Here is a 24,029-nt window from a genome sequence, read left to right as displayed (position 1 = left end):
CCTAGGAATTCTAAGGTGAACATTTATTTCTTTCAGTCTTGTCTGACTTTTCATGGGATCATTTGTGTTTCTGGCAAAAATACTGGAGTGGTTTGCCATTTCCTTCTCCAGCTCATTTTCCACATGAAGAAACTGAGGCAAACAGAGTTAAGTGACTTGCCCAGGGTCACACAGCTAGTAAGTGTCAGAGGCCAGATTTGAACCCAAGAAGAGGAGTCTTCCTGACTTCAGACCCAGTGCTCTATCCATTGCACCATACAGGTGCCCTATCTATTGAATTTCTAATCATAAAGAATATTGTTTTTGTTCTTCATACTAAAGAAATTAAAATTTAATTTATAAAATAACACCTAAACACTTAAAATACAAACAAAAATGAGATGTGATACCATTTTTTGACATTAGGCACACCAGGTAACCATAGCTATGGATGGACTTAGAGCCGGGAGTCATCTAGCCCAACTCCCTCATTTTACAGAACAAGAAAACTGAATCATGTAGAGGTTGTAACTTACCCAAGGTCACACAGATAGCAAATGCCAGAAGTTGGGCTTTTAACATAGATCCAATGGCTCCAAGTGTACCATGTGCACTTTCCAGGGCACCATGATGTAAGTCAAGGGCAAGAATAAGAATGAAAAGCACATTTGCCAGGATATGGACTAAACCTCCCATTTCATTGGTATAGGGAACACCTCTCTACCAATACTGGGTCTGTTGCTTCTCTGCAACTAAAAGTCTTACGTTAAGGGTCCTTAAGCTGGGATCCAAGAATTTTAAATACACACACACACATATATAACTTTAACCTAATTGTTTTCCCTCGCAATCCTATGTATTTTATTTTATGAATTTTAAAATAGCACTTTGAGAAGAGGTCTTAGGCTTAACCAGACTGCCAAAGGGATCCATAATACAAGGTTCAAAACTCCTTTCTTAGAGGTAAGCTTGCTCACTGAGAGATTAAGAAAGGTGCACGGATGCCACAGCTCCTAAGTGTCAGAGGTACATACTAAACCCAGATTTGAAACTGAGATCTCCCTCGTTCGGAGGTGAGTTAGCCCCCCTACTATTACACGCTGCTTCTTCTAACTCATATTATCATGTTTTTTTTAAAATGTAAATGAATAAAAGTTCTGCCTAAAGTATACAGAAAGGCTTGTTCCAGGTCCCATTCTAGATGTCAAATGGAAACTCACATTCCTATTGAATCACCCTTTGATTATTGGTAGAAAAAAAGAGCTAAACCTGCAAAACCGGCCCGCAGTCTTTCCCTATAGGCTACACCCTCGCCTGGCTTCCGCAGCCAGGCCTTGCTCCAGCTGCAGTGGGGGAGCAAGGGAAGAGATCTCCAGTCTGCTCTGACTCCCAGCGCACACAGCTGCTACCTTGCACTAGGTGAGTGCGAGCGTGGGCGGTAGGAGAGGGGTGTGAGAGCCACCTTTTCCCTCCCCCAGGTACTCGGCGTTGATGAACAGCCCTGGGGCTACCTGGGCGGTCACCTGAACAGCTGGGAGAGAAGGTTGGGAGAAGGCTCAGAGGGACGGAGCGCTTAGAAGGCGCCTGTTCTGTCTGATCCGTGGAGTTAGTTCGCCCACCAGGTCCCAGCCCCGCCAGACTCTAGTACGGGCACTGCTCCCGAGCGCGTCTGGGCGGGCCCGCATCTCTGAGCGCACCCTCGGGTCCCCACGCACGCCAGAGGACCCGCCTGGGCGGAGTCTCTGGCCGAGGTGCGGCCCCCTGGGAGCAGGGGCGGAGAAGTGGGTCAAGTTACGTGGGCCTCCCCTTCAGCCAGGCCTGGTCCCACTTCCCTCGCATCTTTCCCTGGTAGTTAACTCCACCGCCCATGTCCGAGATGCCCGACCCAGACCCAGAGGAGGAAGTTGCTGAAGACGCCCCCGCCCCCGAGACACCCAACTGGAAGGGCTTGGAGGAGGCAGCCCGGGAGGTAGTGACTGAATTCTTCAAGTTAGCAGGAAGGAGGGAGCGGCAGGGAGCAGAGGAAAGCAGTGACTCAGGATGTCCAGGCTCCGAGGCCTGGGATGGGGAGCCAGCTTCCCTCGGGGAAGTAGGTGGGATGGGGTGAAGCTGAAACCCATCCTAGCTTCCTAGTCCTTGGAACGCCTTGTCTGGGGGGAAGGGAGGCTTATTTCAAACCCGAGTGATTGACAGCGGGAGCAAGCATTAACATCTTGAGACTTTGGGAAGGCCTCTGGGACCAACACTCAGAAACCGTCATATTTCGGGGTAATTTGCAATGTAACAGCAAAAGTTCCCCGGTCTCATATAATTTTAGCAAAGAAATTATTATGTAAATAAAGGAGTCGTGGTTCTTCTAGGCAATAAATAACAATAGCCTTATCCTGGAAATCCTGGAAATAAGTATTTCCTGCTGTAAAAATAAAATATTGCCTATGACATAGTGGTACTTGAGGTTGCAGGCAATTATTATATGCCTTTGAATTTATAAGGCGCATGCAAAACAGGCTAGTCTCTATTTCTGCACACAGAGTGTGAATTCTAATTGGATTCAGAAGTAGGCCACCATTATTGTTAAGTTTAAGTTTTTAGAGCTTCCTCCTTCTGTATTTTTTTTCCCCATTTCCTCTAAGCCTGGCAGTTATGAGATCCGGGAGTATGAACCGGCTAAGTGGGTTAGTACCTCGGTTGAGTCAATGGACTGGGATGCAGCTGTGCAAGCTGGCTTCACAAAACTTCATAATTACATCCAAGGCAAGAATGAGAAAGGTAAGGTAGCTCATGGTAGATTCCTATGAAATGGTGACTCGGTAATAGGTCTAGCGTGGCCTTCGGTTTTAATATATGAAAGGGATTATTTGTATAGGCAACCAACTTCTTTTGAATATGACAGAAAAATAACCAAAAAATGTCATTTAAAATTGAAGGACAGCCAGGAAAGACCTGGGTTCACATCTTATCTCAGACATTTATTAGCTGTACCACCCTGGAAAAGATACTCACCCCCCTCCCCTTTTTTTACGGTCTTGGTTTCACAGCCTCTAAGACCTCTCCCAATGCTAAATCTATGACCCTATAGACCATAAATAGTTGGTTCAGTAAAATAAAGAATAACTAGCAAGATACAGTTCTTACCCTTTTCACATTAAGAATCTGGGCCTTATCCTCATGTGTAAATGAGAGGATTGGACCACATGACCTTTTAAGTTTTATTCTAGCTCTGTGATCCTGGGCAGTTTAGTACATTAAAAAAAAAAAATCTCCTTGTTCATTTCTATTATTCGGTAATGGAGGAAAGTGAGTAGTTGAAGGTAACCTAACACTGGGTGTTTCAGAACATTGGGGGAAGGGATGGTAGTTGAGTAAAACTCTTTAACGTATAGGCGAGAACAAAGCTGGGATAATACCTTATTCCTACAGCTACTATGATCATAAAATGTTTCTTCAGAGGTTTTTCTCAGTGTTTTCTCTTTCTCTATTTCTGTTTAATGAATTGATGATAAGCACCTCAAAATAGCTATCTCATCCACCCTTTCCTAGTGTTTCAAGGTTATCTGATGGATGTGATAACCATAATCGCCAGTAGCATTTAATATGGGCAATAGAGGAAATTAGAGCATGTGTGTGTGTGTGTGTGTGTGTGTGTGTGTGTGTGTGTGTATACACACGCATATTTAAGGATGGAAGTTTCCTTTAAAATTCCATATATACTGGGAAGCATGGAAGATTATTCGAGAAAATTATAGTCAGGCAAGATGAGAAATAACTCTACAGAAGAGTACAACATAGTTTCAGCTCGTTCTTCTTTCTCCTTTCCTCCCCATTTGTGATCATGTCAGAGGTAAAGATCAAGATGACTACCCCAGTGACTAGCTATGTGGAACCAGGTTCGGGGCCATTTTGCCAGTCTACAATTACCATTTCCTTATACATCCCTGCTGAACAGCAATCTGATCCACCGAAGCCTTCCGAGTCAGATGTCTTTATTGAAGACAGAGCTGCAATGACAGTGTTTGTGCGGTAAGTGGGAGGTAATGTAGCTCTTCAGACTGATAATTGTACTTGTGTGCTCCTACAGTTCCTAGGCAACTCGATTCTTAGAAAAAAGAGGACTATTATACTTAGACATTTCTTTTATGTTTAGATTCAGTTCAATTAAATATTTATTAAACACCTACTATGTGCAAGACACTGTGCTAGAAGTTGGAGATAGATTAAAAAGAAATTTATATTCTACGAAGGAATGGGAGGATGTAACTGTGCACACACCCATAACTAAATACAAAATATATATGAATTAATGTCAGGAGGGAAGAGTGTGTTAATGGGTATCAGGAAAGGTGATGTGTTAGAGTGAGTTAGCACATGAGGGGTGTTTGGAAGGAAGACGGTGATTCCATGAGGCAGAAGTGGAGGAAGTACATTCCTTTAAAGAGGACCACTTGTGCAAAAATAATAATAATAATAATAATAACTGGAGTGTGGAATGTTACGCAGTGGGAAGAAAGCTTGTGTGAACAGGGACACTCAGGACTGGAAAGGTACATAGATACCAGTAAGGTAAATGATGATGTATTTGTACTTTGAGAAATGAGAAGGTACATGATGGTCACTGCTTTCCAGGGGCCAGCAGTGTAGTTAGATAATCTGAGAGCAAAAGTAGCTGCAATACAAGGCAGTTGGGTAGAGAAGAATGCAACAGCAATTGAGAAAAGGAAGGAATTGCTTCTCTCCAGCTGACAGATGGGGAAAGACTTCATGGAGGTGAAATTTGAACAGGACATTTCTCCCAAGCCCTGTTAGCTTATATATCAGAATATTCTAAAAAGTTGACTCTCATTCTCTTGATTTTATATTTCAAATTTAACAATACCTAACTTTTAGTAGCTGAAGTATGACTCTCCAACTCTCAAATGAATTCACAGGAATAAAATAGGTTAGTTGAAAATATTTTTGTTTTATCAACCCACACTGTGTGTATATATATTAAATATACATATATAATAACACTTTATTATATATCACCATATTATACTTCATTATAAAATAATTATACTTAATAGTATACTTGTTGGGTGCATGTAAACATTTTAAAACTTCGAACAGAGTTGTAAAGCCATGTTCTGATTTTCCTACTCAAACATTTCTACATTGCCTCTAAGGAGAGCTAGAAGGGTGGGGAAGAAAGAACAGAACAGGCAATTGTCTCTGTCCCTACAGCTTTGACCCTGTGCATATTTCTCTGGGATAAAAGATAACAAATTATGGTCTCCTTTTTACCCCTCTCTGGTACTTATTTTGGCAGAGATTTTAGGCATTTCTAAGCATTTGTCTTTAACCTCAAAATCTACTACTTTCCCTATTACGCATAACCAGTACTTGTTTGACACAAACATTTAAGGTAATAAACACTGGAGAAAGTGAACTTCTACCCACACTTCCCCTGGTTCTTATTCCTCCTCCCTCATACATATCTTCTAGAGTGTGTTTACATATTAGCAGGGGTGTACTCGGTATTAAGGGAGGACTAACACCTCTGGTGTGAGGGCCTGCTGAGCCCATTTCAGGGGCTGCTTTGGTGACCAAATAAATAGTCACCCAACTCTCACCCGTGACTCATGAGGAATGGCCACACCCCAGTAAACCATCCTGACTGAAGGCCTAAACTATGTTGAGGTCAGTGAATTAGGAGGGTGCCTACTCCGAGCATGTGAAGGCTTTCTCTGCTGGAATGCGCCACTGAGAAATTTGTTCCAGTGACCACGAAGGCAGCTGAAACAAGTACTGTGGAGTGCTTAGAGCTTGGTCAGACATCGAAGACACCAAGATCACCTACTGCACCCCCAGGCCATTGCCAGTTATCCTGACTTTTGTCTTGCCACTGCACTTCTATGACTCTGGAAGAGTGAAGCTGACTGCTTTGTGCAATTTTGCCTCACTTAAATCCAGTTCATATGCAAGGCAAGACATCAACCAGTAATGTCATTGGTCCTCTTTGGAAACAATGACATATTAGCAGCCCATTTGAGTATGGGGAAATGATTTTGCTAGCTTAATGTGAAGATTTCTATGTCATGTTTCCGTGTATTTTAGAACTCAAAATGTGTGTTTTTCTTAAAACTTTCCTTTTATTATTTAAAACTGAAAAAGCACCACCCCCAAAAGTACTTAAACTCATTAGTGTTGGGTAAATGTGTTTCATGCCTATATTCCTTCTCACTAGCTGTCTTCAACATAGCTCTTCTGCAGAAAAGGAAAAAAAAACTATCAAATCTCATTCCATTTTCCTGCTCATTTACCCCTGCATCTCCGTAAAGGAAAGGCTGGAGGTAGATAACAAAACATTTTTTAAAAAAACCCAAATTGGTATTTGTTACTCAGACGAACATAAATTCCCTTGGAGAGAGAATTAATTGTTGTCATTGTATCCCTAGCACAGTGCCTGGCATACAATAGGTGCTTAATAGATGTTCATTGGATTTCCTAGTTTCTGAAGTTTGAAGTTACAGACATTTTGGGGTATGGAATTATACCTACCAAAATCATTAGTAAAATGCTTCTCCTGGAATACTGCCTCCATTACTAGTTTGTTTGTTTCTTTGTTTTTTACTGCCCCTTCCTTCAGGAGGAACAAGAGTGAGTGGCTAATTAGTTGGCCTGGAAAAAATTACTAATTTTGAATTTGATTTTTAAATGCTTGTGTTAACCCCCAAATCTGAGAGTTTCTAAACTGTGACTGTTGTTACTAAATAGTAGTATTCAAATTATTCATGTTTATTACTTTTCTTCTTCACAGGTCTTTTGATGGATTTTCTAGTGCCCAAAAGAACCAGGAACAACTCTTGACATTAGCAAGCATTTTGAGGGAAGATGGAAAAGTCTTTGATGAAAAGGTTTACTACACTGCAGGCTATAACAGTCCTTCTCAGTTGCTCAATAGACACAATGAGGTGTGGTTGATCAAGAAAAATGAAACTCCCAAAGAAAATGAGTAAAAAAAATTCTGCTAAGGGCAAAAGTTCTGCTTAATATAGACCTCAATATTACTGTTAGGCAAATTGCTAATCTAGTCTCCTATATAAGAACACTATCAACTGAGCTTTATGTGCCTTTTCCAATGCCTAAAATTTCCCTTTGCTTCAAGAATAGGGTGGCAGTTCACAATTCCAGCTAAAACCAACAACAAACGTTTAATCTGATTAATGGTAATAGTCTTTCTCCTTTTTCACCAGAGGATCAGAAGAAATATCCATGGATATATCTTTCTTCTTTTCTGATATTGGTTTTTTTTTTTCCTTATCCTTGTTTCCAGGGGTAGAATACTATCCTCTCTTCCACAAGTGAAATGTTTATCTGTGGATAGAGTGCCAAGCTATCAGCCCTGGAGGTCCCAAGTTCCCAGTTGATAGTAGTTAATCAAGATCGTAAACTTCCCATCACTACGGACATAAGTTCTCTCTTCCACTGTTAGCTAATTTCCACCCACCTTCTGAAAGGACTACCGGTTCATAAAAGTTGCAACCAAGAAGAGGGTGTCTAAGTTATTGATTTCTAACCCAGCTTTTTTGACTCAGAGTATTCTATTTTAAAGGATGTCTCAATAATTTTTTTTTAAATTTAAGAATAAATCTTAATTAAATTTAAAAAAAAAACTATGAATCACTTTTTGGAAGGAATAGTAAGGAATTCAAACAAATGCTGCAACAAAACCCTCCCCATGCCTGCTAGAAATTTTGCTTTTTTCTAGTTTACTGATACAAACTTCAGTGTCTTCTCTACTATCTGACAAAATGAAGTGATATGTGCTTTCTTAATGTTTAATAGACTGAAAACTGCATTTTTACTCCATTTAACCATATAGCCTTATAGTTTTTGATCGCGTAACTGCCCTTTGTTAATAAAATGGTAATTTCAAGTGTGACTTCTAGCTTTTGAGATTGGTATTTTCAGTTTGAAAACCCAGATCCTTATTTTTCAGAGGCATTCTATTTAGGTTGTAATATTTAATACTTATAATTTTTCAGTGTAAGGATCAGCCCACTGGCCAGGGTGAGCTAGTAAGATTCCTTTTACAACTAGCTGGCACAGTGGATACCATGGAGTCAGAAAGACTTGAATTCAAATCCAGATTCAGAAACTTACTGGCTTATTACCCTGAGTAGTCACTTAACCTATGTTTGCCTCAGTTTATTTCCTCATCATAATAGCACCTACTTCCCAGGGTTGTTGTGAGGATAAAATGAGATAATTGTAAAAAGCTCCTAGCACTGTGCTTGGCACATAATAAGCACCATGTAAATGTGAACTATAATTAGTTTTATTTATTGAGAGTAGTCTGAAAATTCCCTTCATGGTGAATAATTCCTTCTGTTGCTACCAGTGAATATACACAGATATTACTGGGATGTGGCTAATTCTAACAGGCAATTTCTAGCATGTATACATATATACAAATATCTCCATATACACACTATCCTTATTTATAATAGTATTTATTCCTAATAAACAGCAAGAACCCATAAACTTGGCATCCAAGGGACCAGGGAAATATTGATTTTCTATTAACTACTTGGATTATTCAATTTAATATTGAATAGTAATGCCATCTGGCATTTGTCAACCTCCTCCAAAAGTATCCTGAGGAGCAAGGTTGTAAGATATACTGAAGATTTTTGGTTCCCATGTCAACCTCTTCATGTTACCCAAATTTGTCCTCTTTTCCCTTTTCTTATAAGATAGAGACCTACTTCCTTCAGCCTATCCTGTCTGCCTCCATGACAGATAATGGCTAGATTTTTTTTCACTTATTTTCTCATAATTCTTTTTCCTCAAATGGGAATAAGACATGGAGAGACTGTTTAGGAGTAGGTAAGCTGCCTACAGCATAAGGTATAAGCTGAAATACCATAATTAGGAACTGATGGAGAGAATGAGAAAAAACAAGGAGATGGGCTATGTCAGTTATATCTCTTTGGTCTGCAAGTCTCTCTATGGACCATACTTGGTCTTCACTCCCTTTGTATAGTCTTGCTTATGAGGCAAGTTATGGTACGTAGCTGAACAATTTTTTACCAGGTCAAATTCTAGATGTTAGATATGGAATCCGTACTTGAACACAAATGTACTTCTGTTTGGCTGAAACAGTCCTTTCCTTCCTTATAAAACAGGGAAGTATTCCTGTATCTTCTGTGAAGCATCTTATGAAGCCCTTTTGTGTCTCTTCACCTAGGCAGTGATTATCCTTAAGTCAGCCAAAGCATTTTCCCCTTCTATTTAATAATGACTTCATCTTAGACTTCCTATGGATCAGGAGTTTGTGTTTTCACATGTGTGTGTAAGGCAGCTGAGGGTGAGAAAAAAAAAGCAGCCTCATTGTTGCCTTTTTTCCTGCCACTGTGATTTATCATGTCAGCTAATACTTTTCGTGCAAATGGTTAGCATAAGTCCCACCAAAACATTCCCAATCTAATTGAAAGATTTCAAATACCATGCTAAAGCCAGAATGGCACAAGGGTAGAAGGCTGAGCTTGGAGCCAGTGAAGATGTGGTAAAGAATACTACTTCCAACTCTTGCCAGAGAGTGACCACCAGCAAGGTACTGGAAGTCTTTGAACCTGGTTTCTTATCTGTAAAATGAGAATAATAATAGATCAGTAGTCCTTTAAAACAAGGCTGTCCAAAATGCAGCCCAATGGCTGCATGCAGCCCGCAATTTGATTTATGCGCCCCACCTACAAGCATAGAAATTTACATAAATTTAGTAAAGGCAGCCAAGCTATCACAGAGTTCTCACTAAAATGGCAAATCAAAATATATTGTCTATTGTTTCAACAAAAACCTAAGGTTGGACAGCCCTGCCTTAAAAGGTCATTGTGAGGAGCAAGAGAGATAATATAAGTTAAATGTTTGATAAACCCCGATCTGCTGTGTAAATTATTCTTTGAAAGTAGTGGTTATGGTAGAGATCAGAGGATGTGCTACTAGGTTAATGATGTCTAGTAGATGCTATTATTCAAATATTCATTCTCAGCCCTTCTTGTAAAGCCTGATTATTTTCTGTTTTCTATATTTCAGTGGGAAGGAGCTTTCATGACCAAAGGATTAATCACTGACTATCTGACATTTAAAGGTTTTAATGCTGGAAGAGGGGGATGTCAAATTTGTCTTTGTTCAGTTTTACAGTGTCACCAAATCTAGCGACAAAAAAGTTTGGTATCCTCAAGATATCCAAGAACACAGGAAGCTAGCTACTCAATGCTAGAGAGAAGGTCTTAGAATATCTAGGACAGGCTTACGGACTACACCTATGATTTCACAGGTATAGGGAAATTCCCAGGTTAGGAAACTATACCAAAACAGATCAGCAGCTTCTCTGTAACTACAGTCAAAAGTTACTGCCTAGCACATTGAGAGGTAGGAACCCAGGTCTTCCCAGACCTGAAGCCACTTCTCTATTCACCACACCATGCTGCCTTCTCAGCATTACTAGAACTTTGATTAAAATTAGGTTCTTGTCTTGAATTCTCTGTATACCTGTAGAAAACTCCTCCTTCTCAGCATAATCAGCCAGAAAGAGTTGAGTGCTTCCACATGTTATTTATATTTGTTATTCAGACTACATAGGATTTTATTTGTTGTTCTTTCCCATTTGTATGGCACCTACCAGCCCAGTGTTTATGGCCATTTCTGGCTTCTCACTGTTAAGTTGCCTCCTCCCACTGGAACCTTCTGGTCTCACAGTTGCTGTTCTCTTTTTTTCATTCAAGCAAAACATTTGATGAGTATGCAAAAAACAATCTGCCCCATTACCACACCATCATTGTGATCAACACACAGTAGGAAGAAAATTTTAAAATATTACTTTACTTTGTTTTTATTAAAGCAGGTTTAAATAGTGTATTTGTACAATTTTAGAAAAAAAATCTGATAATCTCTTAATGAGGTTTGTTATCAACTTTACCTTCAAGGTAGGTAACTTATTTATTAAGTAGTGGGTTCCAATATTCAAACATTTCCGATCTTTACAGAAGATTGCTTAAATTTTATCATACACAGGAATTGCTACTACCTTCTAAGAATTCAAACTGTAGGACCCTTATGCAGAAACATCATAAAGCACTTCTATTGTTGAATAATATCAGGTCTTGATGGCTTCCCAGCTTGAAATAAAACAATTCTACAACAGATGGAAGGAGCCTTGACACATCCTTAAGGCTATTCTCAAGGATACATTGTGTTTCCTGGTATGACTATGAAGTGCCTAGGGTAGAGATGTGGGATGGAGAGATGAAACAACATTAGTGAAGATCTAGGAAGATATTTTCATATGAAAGGCAAGATAACAGTTGGCTGCCTCATCACAGCATAGTCTTCTTGGATCCCTCTGCTAAAGAAGGCATTAGTGAAGGTTCTGAATTTACATGACTAACAAGGGGGTTCAAAGAACAGGGAGAATGGAAGAGGTAGGGGTCACAAACATTTCCCTAAAATAAATACTTTCTCCCTTACATACTAAAAATGGATAACTTCTAAGTTGGGGAAGATTAAAAATGTAATTAACAACCTCTGTTATTTACAGATAATATAAAAGACTGTACAAGCCAATTAATGTAAAGTCTTTTGTTTTTCAATTTAAAAACTTCCTAGTATGACTCAAGAGCTCAGTTCAACATGCCAATTTCAGCCACTTTTTCTTTACTAAGAAGAATTATTCAGTGTTTTCTTCCAAGTATCATTTTTAATATCTAAGACAATTAAGATAGACCTTTCTATATTATGAAAAATTTTAAAAGAATACTGCAGGCAGCTTAGAAACAGTCATAACTTATTATTCTTTGGTATGACCAAAAGTTACCAAATATTGACATTTCAAGTGATGAGAAACTGCCAAACAGAAACTGGCAAAAAATAGTTTTAAAAGGAAAATCTCCACCCACAGTTTTGTAGTGCAAGCTTTCAATTTTAATTTTGGAAATAATTTTATTTATAAACAGAAAATTCCAACTCTAGTAGTATGTCACTCTGATTCTTCTCTTTTATTACTACTAAAGTCTTGCATATCTACAATAAGTCATTTTAGTTTTCTGCAAGGTTGCTTAAATTTCTGTTCAAGGAGGAAATTCATTCAAAAACACACATACCTTCTAAAAATCAGGCTGAAGGCTGTATGAACAGGTGGCTGCATAGCAGCAGACACCAAGTTGTAGTGGTGCCATTTTCACACACTTGTCATTTTTACAAAAAAGAAAAAAAAATCTTTTTTTTTCCCAGAAAAAAGTACCTGAACCAATGACTCCAGCCCTCTCCCAGCTTCTCTGGATTAACCATGACACGCTTAAACTCAAAAGCACACATGCATATATATTCATATGGTTTGTTTAGTTCCAGAATTAGCAATGCCACCACCTCTCACCAGCTATGGACCTTCTCATGCTTATGGAACTAACTAAACTTGATATACTTCAAAAGCAACAACCATTTTGTGTCCCAGAAGCTTCCAGTTTACCTAAGTTGACCTCTCTGCTCCTATACTTTCTTACCAATTAAAAAAAAAGTCTCCCCAAATGCACATATACCCTTACGTCCCTAGCATCTAGGAAAAGTTTTCCCCAGAAAGGCTTTCTAGAAGTTAAGCTTCTAATTGCTTTTAAGCCAGAGGGCACAGATACCATGTAAGTCCTACATGACCTTCCTCTACCATGTAAAGCCAGCAATGATCTGGCACAAAGCACAAACAGAGAGCATAGTCAACACTCAGCAAAGTGAATGGTACCAATCTGGGATTACTCCTGGTACCCAGACCTCATCCCCTGCGCATATCATTTGGAATACTAAGATGGAAAGTACATTCGTCCTTGATGCCTAACTCTCTTCCCTTAAAGAACTTCTACACTGTCCTGAGAGAGCCTTACTAACTGTCTTATCTATTGCATCTAAATGGTTAGGAGCCTGGGCTCCCTTGGAGCCATGCTCTTCAGAATAGCGAAGATCACCAGTGTCCATTTCATTCCCGGTAAATCCATCTGTCTCTTTCTCCCTCCCAACTCCTGAAGTCCGATGGATTCTATTCTCTGTAGGTTCCATTGCTTCTCCTTCTCCCTCAGAAATGACAGTCATGGGGCTGCTTTGAATTCGGTTCCTCATGCTGTACCTGCTGCTTGCTGCAGAAGGTGGTGTCCGGCTCCGGCCATACCTAGTGCCAGAGAAGGACAGACTCCTTGGCATCAGGCCTTCATTCCTGGCCCACTCCTCCTGGGCCCTCCTGTTCTTGTTTGGAGAACAGCTTGAGGGGCTCTCAGGGGTGTCCGCTGAGGTCTCTGACCTGGATCTTTGAAACCTTGGGTCTGTATTCTTTAGCATCTCAGCAGCTGACATTCGAGAACTGGCATCTGTCCGGCTCCCCTTTTTCAGCAGCAGAGCTTTGAAGTTATCACTGCTAGTACTACTCTTACGAATGCTTCTCTGTATCGATCCCACTTGTTTAAGGGAAGCCAGACTGGGGACAGCACCCGTGGGTGTCACTGGGGGTGATGGGGAATGGTTTCGGGAATGATCATCGTCGGAATCCTTCCGGCCAAGGACTTTCCGTTTAGATCTGAAATGTAACAACACATGTTTTAAAATAAGTTATCCTACGTGGGTCTACAAGGTAGCAATCAATTAACAACATGCTCTCACTGAAGACTCAAACTGTCGTCTGAGTTCTTCTTTGGATAACAGTAATAACAGCAGACATATATATGTAATGGTTTCATGATTTACAAAGTTTTCAGGCTTACAAAGGGTTTTATATATACAGGCTGTCCCAGTTTTTTTTTTTTAAAACTGCAATAAGACTTTTAGGATACCCTGCATTATCTCAATTGATCCTAACTACAATCTTGTAAGGTGGGTGATAAGTATTATTATCCCTTTCTTATAGATGAAAACATTGAGATTGAGTGAGATTGATTTGCCCAGGTTCACAAAGTTAGTAAGCAGCAGTGTTGGGATTCGAACACTGACTTCAATCCCATGTTTTTTGTGCTAAAAAATTTCCTTACAGAATTTATATATAATTGAACCTCATGGTAATACAGTGCAAATAACCCTCATACCTTTACATTATACCAGTTCTTTCCTCCTCCAGGTCTTTTCCAATTTGGTTCCCAGTCTGGACCAGGACAGGCCTAGTATGTAACCTAGTCCTTCACTACCAAGGACTCCTGGTAAGGCAGCTCTGCATATGAAAGTATTAGTTACAATGCCTGCTGGTGGACCTGCCTGCCACAAGTCACTCCCTGTTCCAGTCCATCCTCCATTCAGCTATGAAAATGATCTTCCCAAAGTGCAGGTCTGACCATGTCGCCTCTCCTGTTACTCGATAAACTCCAGTGGCTCCCTATCACCTCCAGGATCAAATAGAAAATCCTCTGTTTGGCATTCAAAGCTCTTTATAACCTGCCCCCCACCCCCGCCACACACACCCTCGCCTTTCCAGTATTGGTATAATTTGTGCCTCCTCATATACTCTGTGATCCAGTGACACAGGCCTCCTTGCCGCTCCTTGAACAAGACACTCCATCTCTAAGCTCAAGTCATTTTTACTAGCTGTCCACCATGCTCGGAATGCCCTCTATCTCTGCCTCTGGCTTCTTCCAACTCCCAAGTAAAATCTTATCTTTTACAAGAAGCCTTTCTTGATTCACTCTTACTTCTAGGGCTTTCCCTTTTATCCCCTATATTGGTTTCTTTGCATGTTGGCGTGTTATCTTCCTTAATGGACTGTGAGCTCCTTAAGAATAGGGATTGTCTTTTACCTTTCTTTGTATCCCTAGTACACAGCACAGTGCCTAGCAGAAAGTAAGCATTTAATAAATATTTATTGACTGAATAACGAAAATTCAATTAGACTTCCTGAATTATTAGAACCAAACCTAAATAACTAGGAAGCCAGTTCTTATGACCAGAGATGTAGAATTACAGGACCATACCAGAATTCAATACCTAGCCTCAGAGATCCTAACTACCCTGGAGTGGAGAGGAGACTAGAGATTTAAGGGGCATACAGATAGAGGTTTAGACCAGAGGATTTCATTTCAAAGCTAGTTTATGAAAACTGGTTGATTGGTGTATAATCTTGTTTCGGCTTTCTCTATTGCCTTGGTTATTTATATGGACATGATTTCTACTACTACTGGTAGAGCAAGACTATTAGCTGACTAAACAGAATACTGCCTTTTTTGCTGTTCTTACTTAAATATCATTTCAACAATCCAATGCATAACTAGAATCAAATATATCTGTGTCTCAGTTTAAGCAAATCTGATATTGTTCAATCTCTTATAAGGCAGTTCCAGACAACCTTGTTTCATACTTCCATTGTTATAGTACATTATTACCAACTAATTCTATAAAGTTTTCAAAAATAACTGACCTATGTCATGTCAGATTGCTTAATATTGTTTTTAACCGAGAAGCAATTAACAATTTTGGGTACTATGTGACTAAAATTTAAAAAAATACAGATTTACAAAATAGATAAATTGAGGGGGTGGGGAATGTAAAATGATTTACTATGATATTCCTTTAAATTACAGGCTCCTCTATGTTTCCAGTGCCTTAAAACAGGATCCAATTTTTAAAGGTTATAAGTATTTTAGTAATATATTTACTGTGTAAATCAAGGACAGCTGTAACGTAATATTCAAATGCAAGTTCCAAAGAGCTTCATCAGGCAGGGAACTTTACCAGATGATCAGGAAGGTCCTTCACACCCTAAGAATCCAGAACTAGAGAAAACAGACACCAATGCAGTTTTGCTGCTACATCCTATGTGGAACAGAAGGGAGGTGTGTAGAATTCATTGCTAGCTATCAGGGATCTGGTGTTTATATAATATTCTCTCTAACATTGTTACCAACCAAAGAGCTGGAAAATGGGCAGAGGCAAAGTAGCTCAGTAATAATCTAAAGTTAGACAACATTGAATGGCTTCAGAACTCTGATTGATGCTACTGGTCTATTATGATTTAAGGAGATTGATAATGAAATATGTTTCCTAGATCTTAGTAGAGTGGTGGTAGACTACAGGTACATAATGAGGTACATTTTCCGACATTTCTCTGATTACATAAAGTGTTCAGTGGTTTGGCTTAATTGTACTTATTTGTCACAAGGGAAGGTTTTATTGGGAGAGAGAGATTTACTGATTAGGAAATGATAGTGACATAAAAAAGAGCTTTGATAAACCATTTTTTAAAGTAACTCAATCAGTGGAGTATCAATGACTCAATTAAAAGACTGGCTGAATAGTGGCCAGGGAGTGTCACCAAGAATGGACTGACATGTCACCATTTGGAACTGCAGAAACTGATGCAAAGGTTTGCTTAATTGTACTGAATAAAGCATTGATCTGGGAAAGTGTTAAGCTTCATCTAGGATTCACCCATGATCTACAAGGTGATCCAAAGACCATTAGTGAACCCTGAACCAAGCTTAAGATCCACCCTCCTGCCACTCCCCTCCCGCCCCCCCTACCCCCCATCAATCCTTATTTAGGACAATTAACCTGGGGTACATGAATTTGTTTTTAATAAATATTTTATAATCATATTTGTATATGTGGTTTTTAAAAAACAAAATGGCTTTAAAAGCCTAATTAAACAGCTAATATTGGCTTAGAAATTATTTGCCTCAATAAATGTGAAGAATTCACACCTCCTTGGGTGCTCTATTTTCCATCTGGCTTTAAATCTAAACTTGGTTGATATGCATTATGAAACTGCTATTTGAAGCCTGTGAACTCAGAGAATCAATTTCTTCCTTCCTTTCTTTCTTTTCTTTTCTTTTCTTCTCTTTTCTTTTCTCTTTCTTCCTTCCTTCCTTCCTTCTTTTCTCTTTCTTTCTCTTCCTTCCTTCCTTTCTTTCCTTCTTTCCTTTTAATATGGAGTCTGGGTTCTGTTTTAAAAATATTAACTATTATATCCATATCATTTAAATGAATTCTTATTGTTCCTGCCAATAAATTACAACATGGATATGCTACTCATGAAGCTGACAATACACACATTTGATTTTTAAATCGCAAACTACACTAAGGATATATTTGTCCTTTTATTTAGGCATCTACAACATTTTATACAGGATATCAAATGCATAAGCTTGTTTTCACATCTTCACATGTGAATGAATCATTAGGAAGGGAAACATTCTATTTTGGTGTTTACTTAAGGCCAAGAAAACAAATGATAAGATCACAGATTTAGAACTAGAACAGACTTTTTAGGTCATCTAGCCCAATTTCTTCATTTCAGAGATGAGCAAACTGAGACCCAGCATGATGAAGTGATTTGTCTGATGTCATGTTATCAGCAAGTGGTAGAACTGGAATTTTAACCTGGGTGCACAACAGGAAAACATGCCAGAGACTTATGCCAGCTTTTTAGGAAAAGTACCTATTTAACATGACATGAAAGGTCAGGTTTCCCCACTGAGTCCAAGCAATTTGTATGAGGGAAAAAAAATCCAAATTAACAGGTCAAATTGTAGCCTCTTAACTCTGGATCTAATGCTCTTTGCAAGCTTGTGGGCTGATCATCAATGCTACTGGTTTTAGACTCAGAGCATGCTTCTTTCCAGTTTCCCTAGGGTTGGGGTTTGGCAACTAAAAAGAAGAGGAATGAAATGTTGAAGAGATAATTTTAGAACCAACTATTTGTTGCTAATGGCTGAATCTACAGGTGAAAAGCATTACTTAGCAATTAAGAAGGTCGAGGTTTGGGTTATAATCTCTGACATGATTTTTTAGAACTGTTTTATGCATTAGGTTTAATGTGTACAGAATATTATTTTGGCGTTCTCCAAAATGGGATGTGTTTATATTATGTAAGGAATCTTGAATGTAGGCAGAACAGTGCCTTTTAGCCTATGCAATAGTCTTCTGAGCAAGAGGCAATTCATGTAATGTCATTTTACACACAGAAAACTGAATACCTGTATTTGATAGAAGTTCCTTGTTCTCAGGCATAATAAGACAATCCATGTGGAGTTACTAAAATACTATGATATGCCAGGTCACCAGGAGGCAAGAAAATGATTTATTGAGTAAAATTTCAAGTCTAAGTTGTATTTAGTTCAAAAAGTGTATGCAAAGTGCATGTAAAAATTGAAGCACTTTTTAAAAAATCCCATATTATTAAAAAAAAAACTCTCTGAGTCCAGTAGATGGCACTAACAGTACACCTCAAAATCCACTTTTAACAAACTATGCTTTTTTTTCTGCCTAAAAGATGTCTACTTTTGTTGATGCCTACAAGTTACCTGAAAAAAAACTAATTTGGCACAAAACTAAAAATAAGGAACTGTAGCCTGCAGATGGGAAAGAAACAATATACCGGAATACTAAGTTCATTCAAACCACAGGGCACCAAGACACTCATTCCACATCTCATCCTCGACTGGATTATGAGAATCTATAATCCAGCTCTTGTCATATATTTTGTCATATGACTGACAGTTGGTGTTACTTGCCAGTGTATGTCATGCTTGCCAGGAGGCATGTGTTGAATCTCTGTCCCAAACTGCACCATAAAAGCAGCAGAGAGTAAAGGAGTTGGAGGGAAAGAAGGAAATGGAAATAGAGACACAGATAAAATCAACAGTGAAGTTAGTCAGGCAAAGAATTACAAAATATATTGAAGAGAGAACCTCAAAATATAATTTTAGAACCTAGAATTTATAGATACATTAGATTACCAAAGCAAATTTTGTTTCTTGGATCACAAGAAATTAAACATAATTATATTATCTTGATTACCAGTAATAGAGAGATACATCAGTCAGAAATCTAAGCAGGATTCATGGATTTTAAACTTTTTCTAACAACAAGCTGGGACATTTTGGGGAGCTGTCATAAGCACTTAAAAGGAAACAGTTTTTAAATACCTGTGGATAGCTGCAAAAAGATCTTCTGTAGTCCTGGGTCTACTTGGAGTGGTCACCTCATCACCCTCATCTTCTTTAAGGCTATTGCATGGTCCAGGGGAGGTACACACCATGTCAGCCTCAAATGCCCCAACTGTAAAGGAGAAAGAATGTATATATTTAACATAGGAATGATCTAGAATTTCAATCTTTAAGCTATTAAAATAATTTTCATTGCTATTCAGAAAATGCAAAAGCCACAGGAGTATAAGCACTGTAGTTTACAAGATGATTTTCACTAAGAACAGAGCAAAAACGGTGAGGTAGGCCAGTTGAGGAAATGGCATGAGAGATATATTAATTCCCATGCTTTTTTCTGTTGAATGATATAAAACCCAATGAAACCCCAATGTCTCATTTAAACATTTTTTTTAAAAAAATTCTTACAACTTATTTAGATACCAGCATAAAAATGCTTTATGTAGCCTCCCATTCCCTACTTAATTGCTTTGACTGAGGTTGTTTTTAATCCATTTTTTTTTAAATTAGATGACTGTACAAGGCACTGTAGGAACTCTAAGCAAAACTATATTGAATATTTTAATCTAATCTCACATGCCTCAGTCCTAGGTCTAAAAGTCTCAAACTCCACTGAGCTTAACTACACATTAGCAAAGAGAAAGACAAAAAGAAATGAGACTCACTGTTTCCATCCTCTCGAGAGGGGGGACTTCCCACGTTACCACCACTATTTTCACTGCTCTCTATCCTGCTGCCTTCATCTGAAGTGCTTGGCTCCTCCTGCTTGGGAGCTCCTTGAGCTGGTGATGCATCAGGCTGTACCATATAGACATCCGCTTCCACTCCTGCAAGGAAGGTGGATCCTGCAGCTCCTCCCTCTGGCACCAAGCTTTCAAAGTCTGTCTCAGCAGAACCAGGTCCTGCTGCAAAACCCTCTTTTGCCACTTTGCCATTCACATCAACTACCTCTCCCCTGCCTGGGCTGCTGGCACTTTCATTCATGTTGGTTGTTTTCTCTGCTGTGAAATCTACGTGCGGAGGTGGCACGACAAGGAACAGTTTGGGTTTCTTTGAAACAGGAGGTGGTTTCCTACTGGGTGAGGAGCCATGTGTCTCTTTTGGAGAGCTGGGGTGCTTCTGGAGCAATGCAGTCCTGAGGCCAGGAGATTCCTCGTCCTGCTCAGAAGTCTGCACTCCTTCTTCAGCATTTGTTTCTGCAAAGGACGCTTCAGAGCATGGTATGGGATGAGCTGCATCTCCATGCCTTTGAAGGGTGTCAAGCTCAGCTGCTCTACTGTGCTGACCCCAACATGAGCCCTTTGCAGGATCTGGAAGCATGTTTTTAGCAGGGACATTCTGGGCTTTGCTGCTGTCTACTCCATTGATGCTCTCTCTGTGTTTCAAGGTAGAAGTTGGTTTTAAAGGACCCTGTGGAACCACAGAATTATTTTCCTGAGATTCTGTTTCAGAAGCTAGTTTGCCTGGCTGCGCTCCTGATGTTCCTGGGGGCTTTTTCACAGGCCTCAACCGTACCATCTGTAATGCTTTAGTGGTTATTAGGGGCATTGGTGGTTTAGTGGTTTCTTCCTTGGTGAGAGGCTGTTTAAAGACAGCACAAGAAGAATCCTGCTGGCTACACTTTTTTGAAGAAGGCCAAGCTTCTTTCATCAACTTGGGGTCAAGAGGTGGAGCAGGTGGAGGAAGTGAAGAGGGAAAGAGAGATGGAGGAGGTGGTGGCAAGAAAGCAACTGAACCTGGCATAGTGAAGGATGTGGGGGGAAGAGGAAAGCATGTATCAGTTGAAAGGAATGAAGAAGCAAGGGCTTCTGGTGGTGGAGGAGGGAAAATGGGGGAGTGTTGTACAGTAGATGGCTCCAAGGCATCTGCTAAAGGAGGAGGAGGAGGGAGAGGGGAGTGATCAAGAGTATGTACAGATGCTGGGGAAAGAGGAAGAAGGGGAGGGGTGCCTATGGCTGAATCTAACTTCTTCATATTCACACTGCCTTCAGTTGAAGTATTGGAAGAAAGAGAAGTTGAAGATGAAGAGATGGATACTGAAGATATCAGAGAGGATTTTCTTTCAGGCACTTTGGGCTTCAACTTTGATTTTCCATTTCCTGGTGAGATGGATTTTAAAAACACAGGCACTGGGGTAAGCGCTGTAGGGGTATTTGACTGACTGGAATAGCCACTAGAAGGGGAAGTAACCCTGTGAGATTTCTCTGGGGACATGTTCTTTGGTTTGGCCAGTCCACTAGACCCTTGTGGAAGAGGTGTCCTGGACCCCTCCTGGAGATGGCTGGTGGCAAAATCACCCGAAGGGGCCACAGCATTAGGTGGACATGTTCCGCCAGATTTCCCAGGATCTTCCTGCATGCCAGTGTAGTCAATGTAATAACCCCAAGGATCACCATACTCTGACTTGACACTGCTTGTGTCACTCTGAGATGGTGTGACTGCGCAGAGGGAGTATACATTTGGTGCTGTGGCTGATACCATGCTGCTGCTTGTGCTGACTGTGCTCTGGCTACGGGAACGGAGGAGCCATGGTTCCTCGTAATCACTACAGGGGCTTTGAGAAGGGGAACTACTATCTTTACGCTGCAGATTTAATTGCAGGGAATGTTGGAGGGTAGCAATCAAAGTCTCATTGAGCACCTGCCCATTGGGCTGGGGTTTTTTCTTGGGGGACCTTCGAAGGGAGTCTGTTCTGAAAGGTGGAAGGGGAGGTTTCTTCGCTTTCTTTAAGGAAATGTTTCGTGGCAGAGATTTATCACAGTATTGTGACCGGTCACCTTGGTTTTTCTGCACTTTACCATCAAAAACATTAATCACACTGTGCCTGGGGTTCCCAAAGCCATCCCTGCTATTGCACTGATTTCCTGACTTGAGTCCAGAGTCCATATGCATGGAAGTGTAGAAGCCATCATGGTCTACTGAGTAGACAGAATTTGCATCCTCTTTGACTGAGGCCGGTTCTAAACTACTGCTGCTCATGTTACTAGCAGGGGTAGAGTAGCCAGGAGTAATACAAAGTGGCTTGTGTGGGGATGCCCTCTCATTACCTGAGGCTTTATATTCCCAGGACTCTGTGCTGCCATGTGCTCTCTCTCCTGAGTAACTGGACTCACTCTTGCCATCAATATCCTGGGAATGGTTTAGAAAATTCAGGTTGTTTCTGCAGTTATACGTGACAGTTCGGGACCCATTCTCATTGCTTCCTGGAGTGTTCAGAGAGATATCTGAGTCACAGAGGGATGCCATCGTGACCACATTGCTGGTCTGTGAATGTCGCGTAGAGCTATTCTCACTCCAGTTAACACTGGAAGACTGACGATCATCTTTTATGGCACTCATGGTGGCAAGATTGTCTCTGGACTTCATTGTCTTTGCATAAGATAATGAGCTGGTGATTTTGCTGTCCAGTTGTCCAGTATTCTGGCCTGTGTGAATAGCAATAACCTCTGAGGATGAAGAAATTGTGGCATTTGCTATGAGGCTGGTGGAGTAGGTTGCATGAGGAGAAACAACACAAGCTGGACTTGTTTTTTCACTTTCATGATGCCTCAACTCCTCAGATTTGGGCCTTGATGACGTCCCAGGCCCCGAGATACATCTTACATGTTCAAGGCTCTCATCAACTTGCAGCTTACCTATCTGGTAGGAGAGAATACTAGCCAAATCTTCTGCAGGGTTAACAACACCCTGTGGTGTCTCTAGTGGCTGAAGGCATACCCTTGTTCCAGAACGAGGAAGGCTATGGAAACCTCCATCACTGTGGAGGCGTGGAGGAAAAACAATACCTGCAGAATCACTCATCACCGACATGTTCCCTGATGAGATGGAAAACTGGCTCATCTGGGCAGCAATACCTTGCCCCTTTTGGGCCCTGATTCTTCTCATTGAAGGGGGCACAACTTTTACTTCATCAGTCTGACAACTGGAGTCTCTGGTTTCAGAACGCTGAACAACAGATCGATAGTTGTCAAGCCTTCCGAGTGTGGAGTAGTGGTCTGGGACATACATTGAGTGACCACGGAAGTCATTCTGGCTAATGCCAGTAGCTGGAGATAAAGCAGAAAAACAGTTATTACCTGAAAACAAAATGATAAGTGGATTCATCACCTTTCCCCTAATACGCAGACAATACAAAAGTCATTTGCCCTGATTCTTGAGCAATTTAATAAAATACCCTCTTTTTAAATTTGATTTTTTTCTCCCCTTCTATTGACATTTAAAGCAGTTCAAGTATCTGTTGTTAATTGCCAGAAGAAAAAAGCTTATCATGAAGTTATGTATCTCTCTTCCTTTATTTTCACATTCTCCAATAGACTAAGGGCTATGTTCAGATCTCAGAAAGTAAAATCTCTTAAACTCTAATGAAGACTGTAAATATCTCACAGATGACTTAAAAAACCCAAACCAATAAGACTGAAGTCTATTTCTAGACCTCCAGAACAAAGAGAATTACTTTTCTCTCCATGGCTACAGACAGGGTGGCTACTGGTCTGTGACCTTCATTCCCAGAAGTGACTACATGTCAATGGTTGAGCCATAATTGATTACTTAGCTGCCATTTGTGAAGCATATTGGCATGAATAGTGTTAATACCACTAATATTTTATGTAAGAAGGCATTGCTGAGGAAGAAAAATGTGATTTACAGACCCATCTGTGTTTTAAACATTTTCTTCTCCATCTTAAACCATAATCATCTGTTGGTGACATTCAAAATTTCAACAGCAATCTGTTGTGCTATGGACAGAAAGAAGTGACTTCTGGTGGGGCATAAGGAATAGGAATAGATGAAATCTTGCCAAGCAAAGTTCTGATCCAGTGAAGAATTCTTCAAATTGTCATTATTTCTTGGAGCTATGCATCAAACAGAACGTAAATGTATTCTACAACTAAAAACAAGGAAGGAAGGAAGCATAGAGGGTGTGAGGAAGGAGTAAGAATAAGTAGAGCTAAACATAAAGCTTTCCAGTTTCCCAGGAAAGACTAGCAGCTTAAAAAAAATTCAGGGAGCCAGGAACTTTGCCAAAGTGAAATGAAAAGTGAAATAATGCATAGCAATCACTAAGATAAAATAAATAGGGAAGAAAGTTACTACAGTAAGAAATAAACA

At 40.0% G+C, this 24,029-nt stretch overlaps 2 protein-coding genes across 3 annotated transcripts in view; one reads left to right on the top strand and one right to left on the bottom strand.

Moving 5' to 3' along the window:
* The first annotated feature begins 1,340 nt into the window (after positions 1 to 1,340).
* On the top strand, positions 1,341 to 7,900 carry HEBP2 (heme binding protein 2). Its single transcript, XM_036766481.1, has 5 exons — positions 1,341 to 1,398; positions 1,832 to 1,948; positions 2,613 to 2,748; positions 3,819 to 3,999; positions 6,776 to 7,900. Exons 2-5 carry the CDS (start codon positions 1,847 to 1,849, stop codon positions 6,972 to 6,974), a joined length of 618 nt encoding a protein of 205 aa, XP_036622376.1. The 5' UTR covers positions 1,341 to 1,398; positions 1,832 to 1,846; the 3' UTR covers positions 6,975 to 7,900.
* Positions 7,901 to 10,975: 3,075 nt separating this feature from the next.
* Positions 10,976 to 24,029, bottom strand: part of NHSL1 (NHS like 1) — a 171,450-nt gene continuing 158,396 nt past the window's right edge. For both annotated transcript variants that reach the window (XM_036766479.1, XM_036766480.1), the window contains 3 exons: positions 19,586 to 22,966; positions 18,903 to 19,035; positions 10,976 to 13,573 (listed from right to left, as the gene is read on the bottom strand). In XM_036766479.1, coding sequence (XP_036622374.1) covers positions 12,841 to 13,573; positions 18,903 to 19,035; positions 19,586 to 22,966 — 4,247 coding nt within the window. In that variant the 3' untranslated portion in view covers positions 10,976 to 12,840. The remainder of the gene's footprint in view (positions 13,574 to 18,902; positions 19,036 to 19,585; positions 22,967 to 24,029) is intronic.

The sequence above is a fragment of the Trichosurus vulpecula genome, chromosome 7 (assembly GCF_011100635.1).
Source record: "Trichosurus vulpecula isolate mTriVul1 chromosome 7, mTriVul1.pri, whole genome shotgun sequence".
Taxonomy (NCBI): domain Eukaryota; kingdom Metazoa; phylum Chordata; class Mammalia; order Diprotodontia; family Phalangeridae; genus Trichosurus; species Trichosurus vulpecula.
The sequence above is the reverse complement of the archived record's forward strand: the minus strand, read 5'-3'. Positions and strand labels throughout refer to the sequence as shown.

Excerpts from the sequence above, each read along its gene's own strand:
- HEBP2 (XM_036766481.1), top strand. The coding sequence starts at position 1,847 with ATGTCCGAGATGCCCGACCCAGACCCAGAGGAGGAAGTTGCTGAAGAC. Across the intron at positions 2,749-3,818 it reads CCAAGGCAAGAATGAGAAAG|AGGTAAAGATCAAGATGACT; the intron begins GTAAGGTAGCTC and ends TGATCATGTCAG. Across the intron at positions 4,000-6,775 it reads GCAATGACAGTGTTTGTGCG|GTCTTTTGATGGATTTTCTA; the intron begins GTAAGTGGGAGG and ends TCTTCTTCACAG.